Source organism: Mauremys mutica, chromosome 5 (genome assembly GCF_020497125.1).
Source record: "Mauremys mutica isolate MM-2020 ecotype Southern chromosome 5, ASM2049712v1, whole genome shotgun sequence".
Classification (NCBI taxonomy): Eukaryota; Metazoa; Chordata; order Testudines; family Geoemydidae; genus Mauremys; species Mauremys mutica.
The window spans coordinates 143,437,273-143,461,633 of NC_059076.1; the positions used below are offsets into that span (position 1 = coordinate 143,437,273).

The 24,361-nt window shown below is 54.1% G+C and overlaps 1 protein-coding gene across 4 annotated transcripts in view; it reads right to left on the reverse strand.

Moving 5' to 3' along the window:
• LOC123370842 (dedicator of cytokinesis protein 2-like) overlaps window positions 1-24,361 on the reverse strand; it is a 336,056-nt gene that overhangs the window by 58,277 nt on the left and 253,418 nt on the right. For all 4 annotated transcript variants that reach the window (XM_045017656.1, XM_045017657.1, XM_045017655.1 and 1 more), the window contains 3 exons: window positions 16,624-16,722; window positions 14,129-14,223; window positions 3,482-3,560 (listed from right to left, as the gene is read on the reverse strand). In XM_045017656.1, coding sequence (XP_044873591.1) covers window positions 3,482-3,560; window positions 14,129-14,223; window positions 16,624-16,722 — 273 coding nt within the window. The remainder of the gene's footprint in view (window positions 1-3,481; window positions 3,561-14,128; window positions 14,224-16,623; window positions 16,723-24,361) is intronic.

Genomic DNA, 24,361 nt, shown 5'->3' on the forward strand with positions numbered 1-24,361 from the left:
AAAAGCTGAAAGTACTCAATGCTTTTTTGCCCTAGTCTGCGCAGACAAGGTCAGCTCCTAGACTGTTGCACTGGGCAGCACAGTATGGGGAGGAGGTGACCAGCCCTCAGTGGTGAAAGAACAGGTTAAGGACTATTTAGAAAAGCTGGATGAGCACAAGTCCATGAGGCTGGATCTAATGCATCCAAGGGTGGTGAGGGAATTGGCGGATGTGATTGCAGAGCCATTGGCCATTATCTTTGAAAATTCATGGTGATCGGGGGAGGTCCTGGATGACTGGAAAAAGGCTAATGTAGTGCCCATCTTTAAAAAAGGGAGGAAAGAGAATCCAGGGAACTACAGGCCAGTCAGCCTCACTTCAGTCCCTGGCAAAATCATGGAGCAGGTCCTCAAGGAATCAATTCGGAAGCACTTAGAGGAGAGGAAGGTGATCAGGAACAGTCAGCATGGATTCACCAAGGGCAAGTCATGCCTGACTGCCTGATTGCCTTCATGGTAAGACAACTGGCTCTGTGGATGAGGGGAAAGCAGTGGATGTGATATAGCTTGACTTTAGCAAAGCTTTTGATACGGTCTCCCACAGTATTCTTGCCAGCAAGTTAAAGAAGTATGGGCTGGATGAATGGACAGTAAGGTGGATAGAAAGCTGGCTAGATTGTCGGGCTCAACGGGTAGTGATCAACGGCTCCATGTCTAGTTGGCAGCCGGTATCAAGTGGAGTGCCCCAAGGGTCGGTCCTGGGGCCGGTTTTGTTCAACATCTTTATTAATGATCTGGATGATGGGATGGATTGAACCCTCAGCAAGTTTGCAGATGACACTAAGCTGGGGAGGAGAGGTAGATACCCTGGAGGGTAGGGATAGGGTCCACAGTGACCTAGACAAATTGGAGGATTGGGCCAAAAGAAATCTGATGAGGTTCAACAAGGACAAGTGCAGAGTCCTGCACTTAGGACGGAAGAATCCCAGGCACTGTTACAGACTAGGGACCAAATGGCTAGGCAGCAGTTCTGCAGAAAAGGACCTAGGGGTTACAGTGGATGAGAAGCTGGATATGGGTTAGCAGTGTGCTCTCGTTGCCAAGAAGGGCAACGGCATATTGGGCTGCATTAGTAGGAGCATTGCCAGCAGATTGAGGGAAGTGATTATTCCCCTCTATTCGGCACCGGTGAGGCCACATCTGGAGTATTGTGTCCAGTTTTGGTCCCAGAAGGGATGTGGACAAATTGGAGAGAGTCCAGCGGAGGGCAACGAAAATGATTAGGAGGCCGGGGCACATGACTTACGAGCAGAGGCTGAGGGAACTGGGATTGTTTAGTCTGTAGAGGAGAAGAGTGATTCTATGATCACTCAGCACCTGCAAAGGCCACGCTGGCATCTGACAGTCTCGCCCACAGGCTCTGGAGAGAGCGTGGAGTCTGCCTCAGAACCCAGATACAAATCTACCGTGCTCTTGGACTCACACTTTTCCAGCTGCAAGACATGGACGCTGTACCAACACCACATCGACCAGCTGGAGAGCTTCCACCTTCGCTGCCCAAGATCCTTTGGCATCCTCAAGTGGCAGGACAAAATCCCAATACTGAAGTCCTGGCAAGGTGCCAAATCCCTGGCCTTGAGCACATGCTCATCAAGGCTGAGCTTTGCTGGGTCAGACTCATGGTCTGCATGGAGGCTTCCCGACAGCAGTGCTCTGCAGCCAACTGAGCATGGGAACCTGTTCTAAGGGTCGACCCATCCTCAGATATAAAGACACCTTCAAGGCCAACCTCAAAGCATGCAGGATAGATCTTAAAACCTGGCAACTTATGGCACTTGACAGACCTGGAGGGAGAGGTCTGTGCCATGAGGCCATGTCCACTTTGGAGGAGTGGCGTGTGAGGTCCTTGCAGAAGAGAGCACATCATAAGGCCAAAACCTCAAACCCTCCCCATAACCATTATGCTTGCAAGAGATGCGACCGCATTCGCAAATCCAGGATTAGACTCGCTTCCCACGTGAGAAGCTACAAAATCAAATCAATCTAGAACATAAGTCAGCACTAGCTGAATACTCATTCACGAGCGACGGGAGAATCCATCCATCCAGATAATTCTACCATTTCCATCTAGTAATAGACTAATACTTTATTGGGATTTTTTCTGTTCCTAATATACTTTAAAAACTCCTCATTGTTTTTAACTCTGCTGGCCATAGATTTCTTCTTGTGTCCCTTGGCTTCCCTTATCAATTGTCTACAATTCCTAACTTCCCCATTTTTCCATTTATTATTATGTTTTTATAGCTGTCTTCACTTCCCCTCTAAATCAGGTTGTCTCTCAAATCAGCACAGTCTTCTTCCTCAGTTGTGGAATTGTGGCTGTTTGGGCATCAAGTAAGTTCTTAGATAATTAGCAATTATCATTCACGTTTTTATGATTAAACACTTCCTGCCAGCTGATCTGGCTCATAATCACATTCAGTTTTGTGAAACTGGCCCTATTAAAACACCAAGTATATCTATTACTGGTCTGGACTTTATTCTGCTTGCACATTATAAATGTGATCACATCATGATGACTTGCTCCAAAGCTACCATTAATTTTTGGTGCTGTGATCTTTTCCTTTTTGCCAGGACAAGGGCTCATAAAGAATTCCCTAGTGCTGGCTGAAAGCCATTTTGACTTAGGAGGGAGACGAGGCCACATACCAGAGGTGTATGTGTGGAGGAGGGCAGAGGTCAGGAACCAGGGACATGCGGGGGTGGGAGGAGGCGAGTCCAGAGATGTGGGGGGGCAGGAACCAGGGATGAGGAGGAGGCCAGAAACCAGAGATGAGGGGGAGGGGCAGGAACCGGAGATGTAGGGGGGGAAGGAACCGGAGAAGAGGGGGGGCCGGAACCAGGGACAAGGAGGAGGCAGGAACCGGAGATGGGGGGGCAGGAACCGGAGACGAAGGGGGGGCAGGAACCGGAGATGAGGGGGAGGCAGGAACCAGGGACAAAGGGGGGGCAGGAACCGGAGACGAGGGGGGGGCAGGAACCAGGGACGAGGGGGGGCAGGAACCAGGGACGAAGGGGGGGCAGGAACCGGAGATGGGGGGGGCAGGAACCAGGGACGAGGGGGAGGCAGGAACCGGAGACGAGGAGGGGGCAGGAACCGGAGACGAGGAGGGGGCAGGAACCGGAGACGAAGGGGGGACAGGAACCGGAGACGAAGGGGGGACAGGAACCAGGGATGAGGGGGAGGCAGGAACCAGGACAGGGGGCTGACCCCCGTCTCACCTGAAACACTAGAAACCTGCTGGGGGGGGGGGCCAAGACCAATCCGAAGCCTGCCCAGAAATGCTCCCCCACCCCTTGTCACAGGCTCCACTGGAGCAGCCCCAGGTACAGCATTAGCAGAACTGCTGGCAAAGGCCTGATGCCCCCCGGCAGCCCCGGCTCTCACAGGCCCCGCTCAGCGCTGGGCAAAGCCCGCGGCCCTCCCAGCCCCTCTGCTCACCTGCAGTTCCAAGCTGCTGCTGCTCAGGAACATCTGGGTCAAGGTGTCAGCAAACTGGTTGATGGCTCGGAGGAACTCCCTGCAGGGAGAGCGACAAGGGCAGTGAGCGGCTGGTCGGTCGCGCCCTCAGCCCTGCACGTGAGTGGGACGCTAAGTGCAGCGGGGCAGGAGGCTGCTGCAGAGGTTCGGGCTCTCAGGTTACCAAACCTGGCAGGTGTCTGGCGAGTCTCACGCTGGCTGGGGTTTTTCTCCAAGCCCCAGCTCCTGGAGCCCTGGGATTACAGCGGGAGCTGTATAGGGTACAGTGTCCTTTAAAAATCCACATCTAACCTTTGCAGTGGCTGAGAACAGGTGGAGAAGGTGCCGCCAGGAGCAGGCAAAGGACTGGCCAGCGTTGGTGCTTGGCTGGACCCCCGCAGCTCAGGAGTTTGGGGATTCGACTCGTGATTACTGAGTGGTCGGACGGGTGGACAAGACCAGAGGGGGGCATGGCTGGCGGGATTCCCGTGAGTGAAGGGCTGTGCCCCTGGCTCAGGGAGGCGGGCGGAGGAGCTCTGAACAGCTGGGCTGTGAGAACTGGAGCCAGCAGCCTGCCTGGCAGAGGCCGGAGAGAAGCCAGAAAGCCCCATCGGGCGGGCGCCAGAAGAGGCCCCGCTGTGAGGGGTGTTACAAAGCCCTGCCCCCAGGCGAGGGGGCAGCTGTCTGGTTGGTTGGCCTGCTGTCTGCGCTGGCCCCTCTGTGACCCACACTCAGAGCAGCCCATGAAGGCAACCCCCCCTCAGACCCACACCTGCATCACCCATACAGGCAAGCACCCACCATGCAAGGGTGTGACGAACTGGGACTGTTCTTACTGGGGTCTGTGAATGCTGCGTTGGTGCCTCAGTGTCCCCTCGGCCGTTCTTAAGTCTCTAGCAGAGCAAAGGGCCAGTGCACCTAAATGCCCGACCCTCTGTCTCCTAGCAACTGGTGGCCTGGGCCCCTCCTCTGCAAAGGTGCCAAGTGAAGGTGTTGGAGACAGAGAGGTCAGGTGACCTCCTGGCCTGGGAAAGCAACAGAGAGGAGGAGGGGCTGGAGGGGGTTGTCAGTCTGGAGCTGGCTGGGGGAGGAAGGGAAGCACAGAGAGGGCTCTGACCCCACAATGGGGCTGTGGGGCTCCTGGGGCCCCAAGATGGACCTAACTGGGGGGATCCTGTTATCTGTGCTTGCAAGCCCTGCTCGGGACTGTGTTCCTGGCGCCTAAATAAACCTTCTGCTTTCCTGGCTGGCCGAGAGTCCTGGTGAATCGCAGGACCCTGACTCCCCCCCACTCCGTGACACACGACACGCCCATCCCTGGCCCCCCCAAGAGAGACCCTCCCACCTGCACACACACAGAGCGAGCACGTCCGCCCCCCGGGTGGGCACGCAGCCCTCCCCCCCCCACACCCTGTCCGCAGCCCCCTCCCCCCACCCCTCACTGTGCCACGCCCCAGCTTTACAACAGTCCCGTGGGGGAACCCTGCAGTGGGGCAGCCCCCCAAGGGTCCCACTCTCCCTCCGGGGCAGGGCCTGCAGCCTCCCTGGCACCCAGACTGAGCCTCTGGGTGCCAGCGCCCTCCTGCTGCCCCCCGAGAGCTCTGCCCAGCCAGGCAGCTGACAGAGGCCCTGGGCAGAGGCGACTCGTGCCCCCAGCCGCGTTCCCCAAACAGAGCCTCTGGGTGCATGAGTCACCTGCCCCCAGCGTGGGCAGCCCCTGGGTCAGCGCAGAGACAGAGCGGGAACCGCAGCGTCCGGCCTGGGCAGCCCAGAGCCATTCACCAGCTGGGACTCCGTTGCCAGGCTGGCTCTGACCCCCCGTCAGTCCTCAGGTCAGAGAGCCCCCCGCTGAGCCCCCCACTAACCCCCTGCTCACGCTGAGCCGCCCACGCTGAGCCCCCCACTCACCCCCCCATGCTGAGCCCCCCACTGAGCCCCCCACTCACCCACCCACGCTGAGCCCCCCACTCACCCCCCCACGCTGAGCCCCCCACTGAGCCCCCCACGTCGAGCCCCCCACTCACCCCCCCATGCTGAGCCCCCCACTCACCCAGCCACGCTGAGCCCCCCACTGAGCCCCCCACTTACCCCCCCACGCTGAGCCCCCCACGCTGAGCCGCCCACCCATCCTGAGCTCCGCCCCTACCGCCTGCTCACGCTGAGCCGCCCACGCTGAGCCCCCCACTTACCCCCCCACTGAGCCCCCCACCTACACCCTGCCCACGCTGAGCCCCCCCACTTACCCACGCACGCTGAGCCCCCCACTTATCCCCCGCCCACGCTGAGCCCCCCACTCACCCCCCCACGCTGAGCCCCCCGCTTACCCCCCCGCCCACGCTGAGCCCCCCACTCACCCCCCAACGCTGAGCCCCCCACGCTGAGCCCCCCACTCACCCCCCCACGCTGAGCCCCCCACTGAGCCCCCCCCACTGAGCCCCCCATGCTGAGCCCCCCACTCACCCCCCCACGCTGAGCCACCCACTGAGCCCCCCACTCACCCCCCCACGCTGAGCCCCCCACTTACCACCTGCTCACGCTGAGCCGCCCACTTACCCCCCACGCTGAGCCCCCCACTGAGCCCCCCGCTTACCCCCCCACGCTGAACCCCCCACTGAGCCCCCCGCCTACACCCGGCCCACGCTGAGCCCCCCACTGAGCCCCCCACCTACACCCTGCCCACGCTGAGCCCCCCACCCTCGCTTAGCCCCCCCACCCATCCTGAGCTCCCCACTTACCCCCTGCTCACGCTGAGCTGCCCACACTGAGCCCCCCACTCACCCCCCCACGCTGAGCCCCCCACTCACCCCCCCACTTACCCACCCATGCTGAGCTCCCCCACTGAGCCCCCCACCTACACCCTGCCCACGCTGAGCCCCCCCACTTACCCTCCCCCCGCAGGCCTTTGTTCTCAGCTGGGGTCTCTGCTCAGCTCCCGGCTGAGAGGCAGGAGACCCAGAGTCACTGGAGCTGCATTGACTCTCTGACCCCCTGGCGCTCTCAGTCAGTTCAGCCGGTTCCTTACTCTTGGCCGGTCCTGAGAGCAAACTGAACCCCTCTTCCCCGCCCCCCGCCCCGCTGGGAGCCGTGCAAGGTCTGGGGGAAACTGAGGCACATGCAGGAGTCATAAAAATGTTACAAAATTTCCCCCCTTTTTTACCCTGTCACTGCAAATCCCCTTAAACCATGTTCCTGGCACCTCCTCCTAGATATCAGGCTACCAATTCCCCTATCATAGAATCATAGAATATCTGGGTGGGAAGGGACCTCAGGAGGCATCTAGTCCCGCCCCCTGCTCAAAGCAGGACCAAACCCAACTAAATCATCCCAGCCAGGGCTTTGTCAAGCCGGGCCTCAAAAACCTCTAAGGAAGGAGATTCCGGCACCTCCCTAGGTAACCCATTCCAGTTCTTCACCACCCTACTAGTGAAAAAGTTTTTCCTAATATCCAACCTAAACCTCCCCCACTGCAACCTGAGACCATTACTCCTTGTTCTGTCATCTGCCACCACTGAGAACAGTCTAGATCCATCCTCTTTGGATCCCCCTTTCAGGTAGTTGAAAGCAGCTATCAAATCCCCCCTCATTCTTCTCTTCTGCAGACTAAACAATCCCAGTTCCCTCAGCCTCTCCTCATAAGTCATGTGCTCCAACCCCCTAATCATTTTTGTTGCCCTCCGCTGGACTCTTTCCAATTTCTCCACATCCTTCTTGTAGTGCGGGGCCCAAAACTGGACACAGTACTCCAGATGAGGCCTTACCAATGCCGAATAGAGGGGAATGATCACGTCCCTTGATCTGCTGGAAATGCCCCTACTTATACAGCCCAAAATGCCATTAGCCTTCTTGGCAACAAGGGCACACTGTTGACTCATATTCAGCTTTTCGTCCACCGTAACCCCAAGGTCCTTTTCTGCAGAACTGCTGCCCAGCCATTCGGTCCCTAGTCTGTAGCAGTGCCTGGGATTCTTCCGTCCTAAGTGCAGGTCTCTACACTTGTCCTTGTTGAACCTCAGCAGATTTCTTTAGGCCCAATTCTCTAATTTGCCTATGGTACCATACCCGCCACGGCCCTGCCCCCAAAGATATACAGAGCCCTCCCCCCACAGATACACAGCCCCAATGTCCCTCCCATGGCCCTGCCCGATAGATACAGGGCCCCCTCCCCTCACAGTCCCGTCCCCCCGTCCTGTCTATACCAGGGCCAGGCTGGGCACAGAACTTGTGCCCTCAGCGGGTGCAGCACGACCTGCAGCCTCCCCAGGGTGCTGAGGGGCGTTTCAATCAAGGGTGTTACACACAGCGCTGCTTAGTGGTGGAACAGTATAACACAGTATCGAATTTCATTGCACCTCCCCTGGCCCCCGACCCACAGATACAGAGCCCCCTTCCCCACAATACCTACCCCATAGCTCCTCTCCCACAGTACAATACCCTCTGCCCCACAGATACAGAGCCCTCCCCCACAGTACCACCCCCCCACAGCCCTTACCCCACAGATACACACCTCTCTCCTCCACAGTTCATACCCCTATGGTCCCTGCCCACAGATGCACACCCCCTTTACCCCCCCAATCCCTTCTCCCTGCAGGGATTCTGCCCCTGAGCCCCATGACACCATACATCACCCCACACCCGTCATAACCCAAAGACCCACCTCCCTCCCCAGCCTGGCAGAGGGCAGCTGAACTGAAGGCAGTTCCCTTCCTGCCTTTCTGCCTTCTGCCTTTGGGGGGAGCCCTGGGCATCCCTGACAGGCTCCGCTCTCTCTACCCCGGCTACTCCACTGGCCCGGGCCTGGCTAGAGCATTCCATAGGCAGAGGCTCCCTCAGCCCCAGCGACTGTTCCCTGCACATGCCAGGCCCAGCCCACCTCTGGGGCAGCTGAGCCTAGTGCGTCCCTGGCATCCCCCAGGTCGGAGCAAGCAGCCCCCCACCCCCCCCAGCTGAGCTGCGCCTGGGACTGGGAAAGGGGGCGGGTACTTCCATTAACCAGGTTAGTTACACCCGGAGCCTACGGATTGGGTACAGGTGGGGGCTTTTCGCCTGGAGCCCTACAGCCTGGGAAATGGTGGGGTAACGAACTGGCCGCTGCGTTTGCTCTGAGGCTGCTCCCCGGTACGTGTCCGAGGGGCTTGCTGTGGCACTGGATGTGGTACCGGGGAGGAAGAGCGGCCAGCGCGGCTCTCGCCCTGTCTTCTTTTGCCCTCGGTACCAGGGACCTGCTCTTGTCTTGGTGTCTGGGGGGCTTCTTCTTGGGCACCGGGGAACCCCCCCCCCGCGGTGCCCAGCCCCCCATGGCACCCAGCTTCCTGAGGCGCCCAGCCCCCCATGGCGCCCAGCTAGGGTTTCCAACTTTCTACTTGCACAAAACCGAACATCCTTGCCCTGTCCCGCCCCTCCTCCAAGGCCCTGCCCCAGCCCAGCCCCTTCACTGAGGCCCCACCCCCCACTCACTCCATCTCCCCCTCCCTCTGTCGCTCACTTTCCCCATTCTCACTCACTCGCTTATTTTTACTGGGCTGGCTCAGGGGGTTGGGGTGAGGGCTCTGGGTTGGGCCATGGATGAGGGGTTTGGGGTATCAGAAGGGTGCTCGGTGCTGGGACTGAGGGGTTTGGAGAGCAGGAGGAGGATCAGGGCTGGGGAAGGGGCTTGGGGTGCAGGCTCCAGGTGGAGCTTACCTCAAGCAGCTCCCAGAAGCAGTGGCATGTTCCCCTCTCCGGCTCCTATGCAGAGGCGTGGCCAAGCGGCTCTGCACGCTGCCCCTTCCGTAGGCACCGTCCCTGCAGCTCCCATTGGCCATGGTTCCCGGCCAATGGGAGCTCTGGAGCCAGCACTTGGGGCAGGGAGAGCGCACAGAACCCCCTGGCTGCCCCTACACATAGGAGCCGGAGAGGGGACATGTCAGATGCTTCCCGGGAGCTGTACGGAGCCACTGCAGGCAGGGAACCTGCCTTAGCCCTAATGTGCCGCCGACTGGACTTTTAAGAGCCTGGTCAGTGGTGCTGACCGGAGCCATCAGGGTCCCTTTTCAATCAGGTGTTCTGGTCAAAAACTGAACACCTGGCAACCCGATGACCAGCACCTCCTCGCAGCGCCCAGTCCCCCCTCGCGGCGCCCAGACCCAGAATTCCTGCCCCCACCAAACAGAGCAAGAGCAAAATGTAATAGCCTGTCCTCAACCAACTCCCACTAAACGCTCCAGGCCCCCCCCACAACCCACCCCTGTTAAATACCCCAACCCACCTCCCGTTAATGCCCCCATGGCCACAGCCCCCTCCCCCCACATACCCCACAGGTCCAGGTTACAGAGCTTACACCCCAGAGACGCACAAGGCCTGTTCTCTGTAAGACACGTCACTAGCTGCCCTTCTGGCTCTTACCGGCTCAGGTGAAGTGTGTGGCCCAGTGCTGCCCAGTGGCTGGACAGGACAATACCGGTAACACAAACATAACATAAGAACGGCCGTACCGGGTCAGACCAAAGGTCCATCTAGCCCAGTATCTGTCTACTGACAGTGGCCAATGCCAGGTGCCCCAGAGGGAGTGAACCTAACAGGCAATGATCAAGTGATCTCTCTCCTGCCGTCCATCACCACCCGCTGACAAACAGAGGCTAGGGACACCATTCCTTACCCAGCCTGGCTAATAGCCATTAATAGACCTAACCTCCATGAATTTATCCAGTTCTCTTTTAAACCCTGTTATAGTCCAGCCTTCACAACCTCCTCAGGCAAGGAGTTCCACAAGTTGACTGTGCGCTGCGTGAAGAAGAACTTCCTTTTATTTCTTTTAAACCTGCTGCCCCAATTTCATTTGGTGGCCCCTAGTTCTTGTATTATGGGAATAAGTAAATAACTTTTCCTTATTCACTTTCTCCACATCACTCATGATTTTATATACGTCTATCATATCCCCCCCTTAGTCTCCTCTTTTCCAAGCTGAAGAGTCCTAGCCTCTTTAATCTCTCCTCATATGGGACTCTCTCCAAACCCCTAATCATATTAGTTGCCCTTCTCTGAACCTTTTCTAGTGCCAGTATATCTTTTTTGAGACAAGGGGACCACATCTGTACGCAGTATTTGAGATGTGGGCGTACCATGGATTTATATAAGGGCAATAAGATAATCTCCGTCTTATTCTCTATCCCCTTTTTAATTATTCCTAACATCCTGTTTGCTTTTTTGACCGCCACTGCACACTGCGTGGACATCTTCAGAGAACTATCCACAATGACTCCAAGATCTCTTTGCTGATTAGTTCTAGCTAAATTAACCCCCATCAATTATATCTTGAGCTTTCGTGGGTGAATACCCACTTCTTCAGATGCAAGTGGGTATTCACCCACGAAAGCTCATGCTGCAAAACGTCTGTTAGTCTATAAGGTGCCACAGGATTCTTTGCTGCTTCTACAGAACCAGACTAACACGGCTACCCCTCTGATACTTGACATCATATTATATGTATAGTTGGGGTTATTTTTTCCAATGTGCATTACTTTACATTTATCCACATGAAATTTCATTTGCCATTTTGTTGCCCAATCACTTAGTTTTGTGAGATCTTTTTGAAGTTCTTCACAGTCTGCTTTGGTCTTAACTATCTTGAGCAGTTTAGTATCGTCTGCAAACTTTGCCACCTCACTGTTTACCCCTTTCTCCAGATCATTTATGAATATGTTGAATAGGATTGGTCCGAGGACTGACCCTTGGGGAACACCACTAGTTACCCCTCTCCATTCTGAGAATTTACCATTAATTCCTACCCTTTGTTCCCTGTCTTTTAACCAGTTCTCAATCCATGAAAGGACCTTCCCTTTTATCCCATGACAACTTAATTTACATAACAGCCTTTGGTGAGGGACCTTGTCAAAGGCTTTCTGGAAATCTAAGTACACTATGTCCATCAGATCTCCCTTGTCCACATGTTTGTTGACCCCTTCAAAGAACTCTAATAGATTAGTAAGACATGATTTCCCTTTACAGAAACCATGCTGATTTTTGCCCAACAATTTATGTTCTTCCATGTGTCTGACAATTTTATTCTTTACTATTCTTTCAACTAATTTGCCCGGTACTGACGTTAGACTTGCTGGTCTGTAATTGCCAGGTCACCTCTAGCGCCCTTTTAAAATATTGACTTGTTACTGTTAAGTTTATCAATTAATTCCAAAACCTCTTCCAGTGACACTTCAATCTGTGACAATTCCTCAGATTTGTGACCTACAAAGGAGGGCTCAGGTTTGGGAATCTCCCTAACATCTTCAGCCGTGAAGACTGAAGCAAAGAATCCATTTAGTTTCTCCGCAATTACTTTATCGTCTTTAAGCGCTCCTTTTGTATTTCGATCGTCAAGGGGCCCCACTGGTTGTTTAGCAGGCTTCCTGCTTCTGATGTACTTGAAAAACATGTTGTTATTACCTTTGGAGTTTTTGGCTAGCCGTTCTTCAAACTCCTCTGGCTTTTCTTATTACATTCTTGCACTTAATTTGGCAGTGTTTACACTCCTTTCTATTTGCCTCACTAAGATTTGACTTTAAAAGATGCGTTTTTATCTCTCACTGCTTCTTTTACATGGTTGTTAAGCCACGGTGGCTATTTTTAAAATTCTTTTACTGTGTTTTTTAATTGGGGTATACATTGAAGTTGGGCCCCTATTATGGTGTCTTTGAAAAGTATCCATGCAGCTTGCAGGGATTTCACTCTAGTCACTGTACCTTTTAATTTCTGTTTAACTAACCTCTTCATTTTTGCATAGTTCCCCTTTCTGAAATTAAGTGCCACAGTGTTGGGCTGTTGAGATGTTCTTCCCACCACAAGAATGTTAAATGTTGTTATATTATGGTCACTATTTCCAAGCAGTCCTGTTATAGTTACCTCTTGGACCAGCTCCTGCGCTCCACTCAGGACTAAATCTAGAGTTGCCTCTCCCCTTGCAGGTTCCCGTACCAGCTGCTCCATGAAGCAGTCATTTAAAGAATCGATAAATTTTGTGTCTGCATTTCGTCCTGAGGTGACATGTACCCAGTCAATATGGGGATAACTGAAATCCCCCACTATTCTTGAGTTCTTTTTTTTGATAGCCTCTCTAATCTCCCTGAGCATTTCATCATCACTATCACTGTCCTGGACCGGTGATCGATAATAGATCCCTAATGTTATATTCTTATTAGAGCATGAAATTACTATCCATAGAGATTCTATGGAACATGTGGATTCATTTAAGATTTTTACTTCATTGCCATGACACCCTGTGACGTTATTGATATAAACTGGGACCATATAGAACATGGGTTGCAACCAAGGTCCTGTAGTGGCACCAAATCTTAGGTAAAGGGGGTCATATAAGGTGTCTAAGACCAGGTTATGGGTTGCTGGTTATGATTATGCTGTCTGTGTGCATGTATCATTTTTAGTTGAAGTTATGTATATTGGCTCTATACTGTCTGTATTTCAAGTTGGTGATGTGCTTCTGGGTGATATCCCAGACAAGTTGGTGTTAGCTCTGCTTAGCCTGCTTGATGGCCCATTAAGGACCATCAGCTACACAATTGATCCATGGAGAGAAGGCAGACACGCCTTGTGACTCAGCAAGGTATGCAGGGACTTGCCCATGTGACTGCAGACTCCATTTTGCTGGAATTTTCCACAGTAAGGACAAAGAGGTTCTTACACCTGGAAAAGCCTATATAAGGCTGATGCTTAATCTCCATCTTGTCTTCAATCCTGCTTCTTACCTCTGGAGGGACTTTGCTACAAACTGAAGCTCTGCACAAAGGACTGAGGACCCATCCCAGCGGGGGATGTTCCAGAGACTTGATTTGAACCTGCAGTTTACTCCATCACTGCTACAAGCCTGAACTAAGAACTTTGCCATTACTGTATGTAATTGATTCCATTTAACCAATTCTACCTCTCATCTCTACCTTTTTCCCTTTGTAAATAAACCTTTAGATTTTAGATTCTAAAGGATTGGCAACAGCGTGATTTGTGGGTAAGATCTGATGTGTATGTTGACCTGGGTCTGGGGCTTGGTTCTTTGGGATCGAGAGAACCGTTTTCTTTTATTGGGGTGTTGGTTTTCATAACCATTCATCCCCAGGACGAGTGCACTGGTGGGGATACTGGGAGACTGGAGTGTCTAAGGGAATTGCTTGAGTGACTTGTGGTTAGCCAGTGGGGTGAAACCGAAGTCCTTTTTGTCTGGCTGGTTTGGTTTGCCATAGAGGTGGAAAAACCCCAGCCTAGGGCTGTGACTGCCCTGTTTGAGCAATTAGTCCTGATTTGGCACCTCAGTTGGGTCCCGCCAGAATCGCTCCGTCACACACCCCCAGCCCAGCTCCTGGCTAAACATCTCCCTGGTGCCCCACCTCCCACAAACACCCCCGGCCATCAGTGCCTCCCTAACCCACACAGCCCCCAGCACGTCTCACCGTCCAGCGCCTTCGCCCTGCCACCCCTGAGCTGGAGCTGGGGGATCCCCCTGGTCGGGCTGCCGGGGCATGTGCCCTGGACAGCTCACACTTCCCCCCGCTCTGGGCGCTTGTGGGAGAGGAGCCCCACAGCCCCTCAGTCCTAGGACTCCGCATGTTCCTTCCCACCAGCCCAGCCCTGGGGCCGGGCCCTGCTCACCGGTTCTGCACCATGTTCATCACCATCCAGTCGGAGGGATACACCGTCTTGCCAATCAGGTCCTTGAACAGGAGGAAGGTCTCCATGAGAAAGTCCTGCCAAGCAAGGAGGCCCTGTTAGGACCCGGGGTGCTGCAGTCGCCTGGGGGCCCTGGGGGCGCCTGGGGGCGAGAGGGGCCAGCCCGGGCAGGGCGAGCTGGCTGAGGATGGAGGTGAGGCTGACGGGCTGGGGAAGAGGCGAGAGGATGGGGCACCTGGCTGGTGAGGGAAGGGTTTGCCCATCTCTTCAGGGCTCTCGTAGGGCCCCAAGAGCAAAGAGTCTCCTCTCTGGCCTGGGACCAGGCTGCGCCAGCTCCTCCCCCATGGACCAGCCTGTCTCTAGCTGGCGTCACCACCACGGCCTCTGAGTCTGGCGGCACTGGCTCCTGGCTCACTCCCAGGGCCACAGTGCGAGCCCAAGGGCAGGAGACTGGCCCAGGCTCAGGGGACACTGGCCCTCCTCACCCGCTGTCTGGGGCAGGGACGCAGACATGCCTCCTGGCTTTGGGGCTGCCAGGCAGTGAGCTCAGCTCAGCCCTCTCCAGCCAGCAGCACAGGATCAGGCCAGCTGCCCCCTTGGCAGGGCACCACAAGGGGTGGGGGTGGAGAGGGCACAGTTCCCCCCCCGCCCTCACACACTGGGTACAAGCTTGTCCCCACTTGGTCCCTCAGAGGCAGCAAGGGGCGAGCGGGCAGGTCTCTTCCCTCTGCCCACGGAGAACAGCAGCAGAGGCGCTCGGGCTGGGGGGTGCCAAGGACACAGAGCTGGCAGTGGGGGTGCCGTGGGGGAAGGTTTTTGAGGAGCTGGCTCTGGGGTGCCGTGGGGGTGTGTGTGCTGAGGAGCTGGACGTGGGGTGCCATGGGGAAGGGGGGGCCGAGGAGCTGGAGATGGGGTGCCATGGGGAAGGGGGGGCCGAGGAGCTGGAGATGGGGTACTGTGAGCGAGGGGGTGCTGAGGGGCTGGTTCTGGGGTGCTGTGGGGGAGGGGTTCTGAGGAGCTGGCAGTGGGGGTGCAATGAGGGAGGGGGTGCCGAGGAGCTGGTTCTGGGGTGCCGTGGAGGAGGGGGTGCCGAGGAGCTGGAGGTGGGGTACTGTGGGGGAGGGGTTCTGAGGAGCTGGCAGTGGGGGTGCTGTGAGGGAGGGGGTGCAGAGGAGCTGGTTCTGGGGTGCCGTGGGGGAGGGGTGCTGAGGAGCTGGTTCTGGGGTGCCGTGGGGGAGGGGGTGCCAAGGAGCTGGTTCTGGGGTGCCGTGGAGGAGGGGGTGCCGAGGAGCTGGTTCTGGGGTGCCATGAGGGAGGGGGTGCCGAGGAGCTGGTTCTGGGGTGCCGTGGAGGAGGGGGTGCTGAGGACCTGGAGGTGGGGTGCCGTGGGGGACGGGGTGCCGAGGAGCTGGAGGTGGGGTACTGTGGGGGAGGGGTTCTGAGGACCTGGCAGTGGGGGTGCTGTGAGGGAGGAGGTGCCGAGGAGCTGGTTCTGGGGTGCTGTGGGGGAGGGGGTGCCGAGGAGCTGGAGGTGGGGTGCCAAGGGGGTGCCGAGGAGCTGGAGGTGGGGTGCGGTGGGGGACGGGGTACTGAGGAGCTGGCAGTGGGGGTGCCATGAGGGAGGGGGTGCCGAGGAGCTGGTTCTGGGGTGCCAAGGGGGTGCCAAGGAGCTGGCAGTGGGGGTGCCGTGGGGGAGGGGGTGCCGAGGAGCTGGTTCTGGGGTGCCGTGGGGGAGGGGGTGCCGAGGAGCTGGTTCTGGGGTGCCATGGGGGAGGGGGTGCCGAGGAGCTGGCTCTGGGGTGCCAAGGGGGTGCCAAGGAGCTGGCAGTGGGGGTGCCGTGGGGGAGGGGGTGCCGAGGAGCTGGCAGTGGGGGTGCCGTGGGGGTGCCCCCGCCCCCAACTATTCAGCTTTGTGCCTCAGGCTCGGGTCTGGGCAGGCCCATGTCCCGCCCCCACTGACCCACTCGACACCAGCCCCTAAGGCCCCCCTTCCCCCTGGGGTGTCTGTCCCAGTCTCCTCCCTTCAATCCCCCTCCCACCCTGGCTCCGCAGCCCCTCACCCCATCCCATCCCCTCTGCTGCAGAGCTGCTCCTGGAGCTAATGCCCGAGCCGATGCCAGCCGGTGACGCTCTGGGAGCTGCTGGCTTTCCCCCCCCACGCCGGGCCCTAGGCGGCACCCTCCCATAGACACACCAAGGCGAGGCATCACAGCCAGTGAGCCTGGCCAGTGCCCGGGGGCGGCCTGCCAGCTGGGCACTGCCCGGCTGGGTGTGGGAGACCCCTGCCCGCAGCCCATGGGAAGGGACCGGCCTGGCCATGCAGAAGGGATGCAGAGCAGCTGAGGAATGTCTGGGACAGGACGGGGGCAGGGGCTGTCTGGCCTGGGGGTGGGTGATACGCCAGCACCACGACGAGCGACAGCCCCGAGAGCTGCCGGGCCGGGCCCTGGAGAGCACAGGCTGAGCGGGAGACTCACCACCAGGTCGGTCCGGGCTGAGAAGGCCTGGATGTAGGAGCTGTAATGGGCCTCGTCCATCTGGTTCAGGATGGCTGCCATGCAGGCCACGTAGTGACTCTGAGGAGAGACAGACCGGGGAGTCAACAGGACAGATGCTGAGTGACCCAGGCCTTGGGGTGCAGCGAACCGAGCGATTACTCACTGCGGTCCCCTGGCCTGACCCACAGCCTCAGCCCACCCATAGAATCATAGGACTGGAAGGGACCTCGAGAGGTTATCTAGTCCGGTCCCCTGCACTCATGGCAGGACTAGGTATTATCTAGACCAGGGGTCGGCAACCTTTCAGCAGTGGTGTGCTGAGTCTTCATTTATTCACTCTAATTCAAGGTTTTGTGTGCCAGTAATACGTTTTAACGTTATTAGAAGGTCTCTTTCTAGAAGTCTAGAATATATAACTAAACTTTTGTTGTATGTAAAGTAAATAAGGTTTTTAAAATGTTCAAGAAGCTTCATTTAAAATTAAATTAAAATGCAGAGCCCCCCCGGACAGGTGACCAGGACCCGGGCATTGTGAGTGCCACTGAAAATCAGCTCGCGTGTCGCCTTCAGCACGTGTGTCATAGGTTGCCTACCCCTGATTTAGACCATCCCTGACAGGTGTTTGTCCAACCCTGCTCTTAAAAACCTCCAATGATGGGGATTCCACAACCTCTTAACCACTCTGACAGTTAGGAAGCAAGACCAATCCCCAACTAAATCATCCCAGCCAGGGCTTTGTCAAGACTGACCTTAAAAACCAATAAGGAAGGAGATTCCACCACCTCCCTAGGTAACCCATTCCAGTGCTTCACCACCCTCCTAGTGAAATAGTGTTTCCTAATATCCAACCTAAACCTCCCCCTCTGCAACTTGAGACCATTACTCCTTGTTCTGTCATCTGGTACCACTGAACAGCCAAGCTCCATCCTCTTTGGAACCATCTTTCAGATTATTGAAGGTTGCTATCAAATCCCCCCTCACTCTTCTCTTCTGCAGACTAAACAATCCCAGTTCCCTCAGCCTCTCCTTGTAAGCCATGGGCCCCAGCCCCCTAATCATTTTTGTTGCCCTCTGCTGGACTCTCTCCAATTTTTCCACATCCTTCCTGTAGTGTGGTGCCCAAAACTGGACACAGTACTACAGATGAGGCCTCACCAATGCTGAATAGAGGGGAATGATCACGTCCCTTGATCTGCTAGCAATGCCCCTAATTATACAGCCCAAAATGCCGTTAGCCTTCTTGGCAACAAGGGCACACTGTTGACTCATATCCAGCTTCTCGTCCACTGTAATCCCTAGGTCCTTTTCTGAAGAACTGCTTCCTAGCCATTTGGTCTCTAGTCTGTAGCAGTGCATGAGATTCTTCTGTCCTAAGTGCAGGACTCTGCACTTATCCTTGTTGAACCTCATCAGGTTTCTTTTGGCCCAATCCTCCAATTTGTCTAGGTCACCCTGGACCCTATCCCTACCCTCCAGCGTATCTACCACTCCTCCCAGTTTAGTGTAATCTGCAAACTGGTTGAAGGTGCAATAAATCCCATCATCCAGATCATTGATAAAGATGTTGAACAAAACTGGCCGCAGGACCGACCCTTGGGGCACCCCTCTTGATACCGGCTGCCAACTAGACATGGAGCCGTTGATCACTACCCATTGAGCCTGATGATCTAGCCAGCTTTCTATCCACCTTACTGTCCATTCATCCAGCCCATACTTCTTTAACTTGCTGGCAAGAATACTGTGGGAGACCGTATCAAAAGCTTTGCTAAAGTCAAGGAATAACACGTCCACTGCTTTCCCCTCATCCACAGACCCAGTTATCTCATCATAGAAGGCAATTAGGTTAGTCAGGCATGACTTGCCCTTGGTGAATCCATGCTGACTGTTCCTGATCACTTTCCTCTCCTCTAAGTGCTTCCGAATTGATTCCTTGAGGACCTGCTCCTTGATTTTTCCAGGGACTGAGGTGAGGCTGACTGGCCTGTAGTTCCCCGGATCCTCCTTCTTCCCTTTTTTAAAGATGGGCACTACATTAGCTTTTTCCTAGTCATCTGGGACCTCCCCCAATCGCCATGAGTTTTCAAAGATAATGGCCAATGGCTCTGCAATCACCTCCACCAACTCCTTTAGCACCCTCGGATGCAGCGCATCCAGCCCCATGGACTTGTACTTGTCCAGCTTTTCTAAATAGTCCTGAACCACTTCTTTCTCCACAGAGGGCTGGTCACCTCCTCCCCATGCTGTGCTGCTCAGTGCAGCAGTCTGGGAGCTGACCTTGTTCGTGAAGACAGAGGCAAAAAAATCATTGAGTACATCAGCTTTTTCCACATCCTCTGTCACTAGGTTGCCTCCCTCATTCAGCAAGGGGCCCACACTTTCCTTGACCTTCTTCTTGTTGCTAACATACCTGTAGAAACCCTTCTTGTTACTCTTAACATCTCTTGCTAGCTGCAACTCCAGTGTGATTTGGCCTTCCTGATTTCACTCCTGCATGCCTGAGCAATATTTTTATACTCCTCCCTGGTCGTTTGTCCAATCTTCCACTTCTTGTAAGCTTCTTTTTTGCGTTTAAGATCAGCAAGGATTTCACTGTTAAGCCAAGCTGGTCACCTGCCATATTTAATGTTCTTTCTATAGATCAGGATGGTTTGTTCCTGCAACCTAAATAAGGATTCGTTAAAATACAGCCAGCTTTCCTCGACTCCTTTCCTCCTCATGTTATTCTCCCAGGGGATCCTGCCCATCAGCTCCCTGAGGGAGTCAGTCTGCTTTTCTGAAGTCCAGGGTCTGTATTCTGCTGCTCTCCTTTCTTCCTTGTGTCAGGATCCTGAACTCGACCATCTCATGGTCACTGCCTCCCAGGTTCCCATCCACTTTTGCTTCCCCTACAATTCTTCCCTGTTTGTGAGCAGCAGGTCAAGAAGAGCTCTGCCCCTAGCTGGTTCTAGGGTGACCAGATGGGATGAAGAAAATATCGGGACACATTGGGGGGTGGGGGGAAAGAGTCCCTCCAACGGAGAAAAAAAAAAGCGGAGTCCCGGAGTCTCGCTGGCAGAAAGAGGAGGGGGAAAAAAAAGCGGAGTCCCGCTGGCGGAACAAAACAAAAACAAAACAAAAACCAGGAGTGCGAAATATCGGGACAAATTGCGTCCTGACCAAACATCGATCGGGATGCAGGACAAACGCCTAAAAATCGGGACAGTCCCTATTTTATCGGGATGTCTGGTCACCCTAGCTGGTTCCTCCAGCACTTGCACCAGGAAATTGTCCCCTACACTTTCCAAAAACTTCCTGGATTGTCTGGGCACCGCTGTATTGCTCTCCCAGCTTGCATCTTTGTAGTACAATGCACCATGCAATGTCTTTTGAGGTCTACAGGGGTGGCTGCAAACTGTTTCCAAACCAAGCAAGCACAGTCAAGGCCAGGTTACTGTCATTCCCCAGTGGGTTATACAATCATTCAAGTGGTAGAAGACCCAACCAAAAGATGTGCAATGTGTTCCGTTCTTCCAGAATCCCCCTACCAGAGTCATAAAGTCGGACACTTCATGTCTGGGTTGGGGGCACATCTGGGATCTCATAAGGTTCAGGGCAAATGGTCACCACAGGAGCAGCTTCTTCCCATCAATGTTCTGGAACTGAGAGCTGTCAAAAATGCTTGCTTACACGTTCTACCACTGATCAGGTCCAAGTCAATAAAGATAATGACAGACAATGTGGCATGCATGCATTACGTCATCCATCAGGGAGCAGTACGTTCCCCATCTCTCTTTGCTGAAGTGACACATAGCCAACCAGATAGTCATCTCAGCTTCATTCCTCCTAGGTATTCAGAACAACCTGGCAGATGACCTCAGCAGACATTTCTCTCTAAATTACAAATGGTAACTAAACTCCTGAGCCTTCCACGTGATATTCCTAGCCTGGAGGTTCAGCCGTTTGCTGCAGCAGTTGAAGACAATCTCTTACTGTTACTTGAGAATGGCCCTGAATCTTTGAGATGAGGTTCAGGAGGAATCTCCTTCAGGAGGAACTACAGGTACCTTCCATCTACCTGCGAGGGAAGCTCCTATGTAGTCCAGACTCTGTGTCGGACTCAAAATGGATTTTTCAAGGTTCTTTTGGAGGCCCAGGCTGCCAAACAGAGAACACGTCATTTTTACTACTGCCGACACTCCCTGATATGATCTGCTCTGATCAGCCAATCGTCCAGATACAGGAAAACTACTATCCCCAAGCAATGTAGGTGGGCATCAAGAACTGCCAGAACCTTTGATCACACTCTTGGGGCAGAAGACAGGCCGAAAGGAAGCACCCAGTATTACTAGCGCTTGTTGATTAGAAATCAAAGACATCTCTTGTGTGAGCGGGGAATAGTGATATGAAAATATGCATCTTGTAGGTCGACAGTCACGAATCAATCTCCTAATTCTAACAAGGGAATTATGGCTGCAAGGGTCACCACCATACATTTCTGCTGTTTTACATATCTGTTTAGAGACCTGAAGTCTAAAACTGGTCTCTATCCTCCATACTTCTTGGGAATCAGGAGGTACTTTTAATACAATCCCCGGCCCCTGTGCTGTACAGGAACTGGTTCATGCCTCATAAACACCGAAATAAGGCAATCTCTTGTGCGAGGGAGGGAGAGGGGAAATGGATAGTGTAACCAGATGTTACGGCTTCCAAAGACCAACTGTCCAATGTTATACTCTCCCACGGAGCCTGAAAGGTGCCATCTGAAGGGGGCAGGGATATTAAGTTGCAGCTGTAAACCTCTGCTGACTGGGTGGTAGACACTCTGGAACAATCCATCAGAACTCAGAGGGGCAGCCGTGTTAGTCTGTATCAGCAAAAACAACAAGGAGTCCTTGTGGCACCTTAGAGACTAACACATTTATTTGGGCATAAGCTTTCGTGGGCTAGAACCCACTTCGTCAGCTGCCTGGAGTGGAAAACACAGTAGCAGGTGTATATACACAGTACATGAAAAGATGGGAGTTGTCTTACCAAGTCGGGGGTCAGTCTAATGAGACAATTCAATTAACAAGGTATTCGAGGGCATGCTCTGTGTGCCGTTTGAGACTCGCTAAATCTCCTCTTATTTACAGGACTATAATCCCTAAAGATTGCAGCATGGCCCTCGAATCCTCTAGTGTGTGGAGAAATGTATCCATGGAGTCTGCAAAGAGCTTGGGACCATCAAAGGGGAGGTCTTCGACAGGGCTTCGAACTTCTCTTGGGAAGCAGGACAGCTGCAGCCAAGATGCTCAACCCTGACCACTGCAGTGGATATCAATCGAGCAACCATATTTGCAGCATCCAATGAGGCCTGGAGCGATGTTCTTGCCAGCAGCTAATCCTCTTGTATAACCGCTTTAAATCGGTCATGATGTTCCACTAGCAGGTGCTCAATAAAGGAATTAAATTTGTTGTTGTTTAGATAATCATATTTGGCCAGGAGTGCCTGATGGTTTGCTATTCTGAACTAAAGTGTGGCTGAAGAGTAAGATTTGCGACCAAAAAGACTGAACCTCTTTTGGTCCTTCCTGTATGGGGTGTCTTTGCTATGCTGTCTGCCCTGCTCATTAACAGCCTCCAACACCAAGGATTTCGGAGCTGGGTGGGGAAATAGAAATGTCTACTTCCCTGGCAGGGATGTAATACTTTTTATCCACCCTCTTGTGTGTACGTGGTGCAGTAGCTGGGATTTGCCAAACAGTTTTAGCAGGCTCCTTGAGAGCTTCATTGACCAGAATGACAATCTTCATCGATGCTGAAGTATGTAATACATCTAGGAGTTTAGGGTCGGACTTCTGAAACTTCTCTAAGGGAATCTGCATTGCATCAACAATCCATCTCATCAGTTCCTGAAACTGTCTGAAGTCATCCGCCATAGAAGGTAGCCGAGGCATCACAGCTTTATCAGGTGATGAGGAAGAAATATTAATAAGAGGTGTCACCTCCTTATCTGCCCTGACCTCTTGCTCCTCCATGGTCTCTTTCTCTCAGATAGATGGTGGTAGAGGAGGTTGAGGTGAGTGGGCCCTTCTCTGTTCCCTCTGGTGGTGAAATGACTTGGGGGAGGGAGAGCTCAGTGGTTTGAGCATTGGCCTACTAAACCCAGAGTTATGAGTTCAATCCTTGAGGGGGCCATTTGGGGAACTGGGGTAAAAATCTGGGGATTGGTCCTGCTTTGAGCAGGGGGTTGGACTAGATGACCTCCTGAGGTCCTTTCCAACCCTGAGATTCTATGATTCTGTGCAAATTGTTGACAGCAAGGCCACTGAGGGGCCCAAACGGCACAGGGGGAGGCAGCCATGTGTGTCCCTGCTGTAGTACATCAGTTTAAGACGGAGAGCTGTGTGTCCTGGAATAGACAAAGGGAACTTGGATGTAACGTACGAGTATGAAGAGTTCTCTTCCACATATTCCTGGGGGGAGATAGCTGTTCCATTTGCAAGATAGCCAAGGGCAAACATGGTATTCCAGGATACTGGTGGGCCAGATACTGAGAGAATCTGAATGCTGACAACCCCCCAGCACTCATTAACAGGAAACTCCGACTCCAAAGATGCTATCAGGTCCTTAGGATACCTAAATTCTTGCGGCACCGATGGTGTCAAACATAGGATCAAGCAGGACCCTGTGGAGGGCAGCTTTGGTACCAGTGCAGCTGGTACTGAGTGCTTGACCTGGGAGAGAGTCGCTTTGATTCCCTCGGCACTGTAGGTGCCCCAGTGGTCTTTGGTACTGCTGATTTTCCTGTTACTGGTTCCAAATGTTGTTCATCACTAGGCTAAGAACGCATCACCGCTATGTCTCCGCTGCTCTGGGTATCGGTGTCCCACTGTCTGGAGCGGCTCACCACTGTGAGTGCCGACCTCAGGGCAGACTGTCAAAAAACAGGGCAGACACCCCCAGGTGGTGGTGTGGTCTGTAATTAGATTTCACCAAGCCAGTGACAAATTGGAACTCTTGGATCTCTGTACCAATCCTCCCCTGGAGTCACAGACAGTCCCCTCAGACTCCCAGTCTCTCTTCCACCCAAAGAACCTGCACTGAGTGATAATAGTCACTTATACCAAAAATCACACATCAGGGTGCTCCCAGTCCTGAGAGACTGTCACTTACCCCAGATCAGCTGGCAGCCTAGAGCGTACACCAAAGCCAATGCTGGCAGCCACTTCTATAGCAAACTAACAGAAAGGTTATTAGCTAAGAAAGGGAAGTGAGAGTTATTGAGAGTTTAAAGCAGGTAAAATATACGTACGGGTGAGTCGTGGTTTGTAATTGCAAATGGTGGCAGTGATGTAATGAACTGCCAGTTTCCCAAAAGTCTTTTCAGGGTGCCCAGATTGTCTCTGGGGATCTCTGCGGTGCATCTGGCACCCTGCTCTGTAAGAGTCCAACCAGGCCAGAGATGCAGGATCCTTCCTTGACTCCACACTTACAGCTTCTTCTCACAGAAAACAAGCTGACAGGGTCACCACCCATGTGGGCTTTTCCTTTGATGGCGGTGCGTGAGGAATGCACTTTGAGTCACTGACCTCTGGTCATCACACACGGTGGCCACTTGCTCTGAAATTAGCACTTGTCTGTTCAAGTCCTTCACTAGCATCCCACAAGGCTTCCTTGATGGGCTGATGATTACAGGGGTGCACACACGGTAAATGTTGCTATGATATTGCACCAGGAGACAGATCAGTGAAAACAA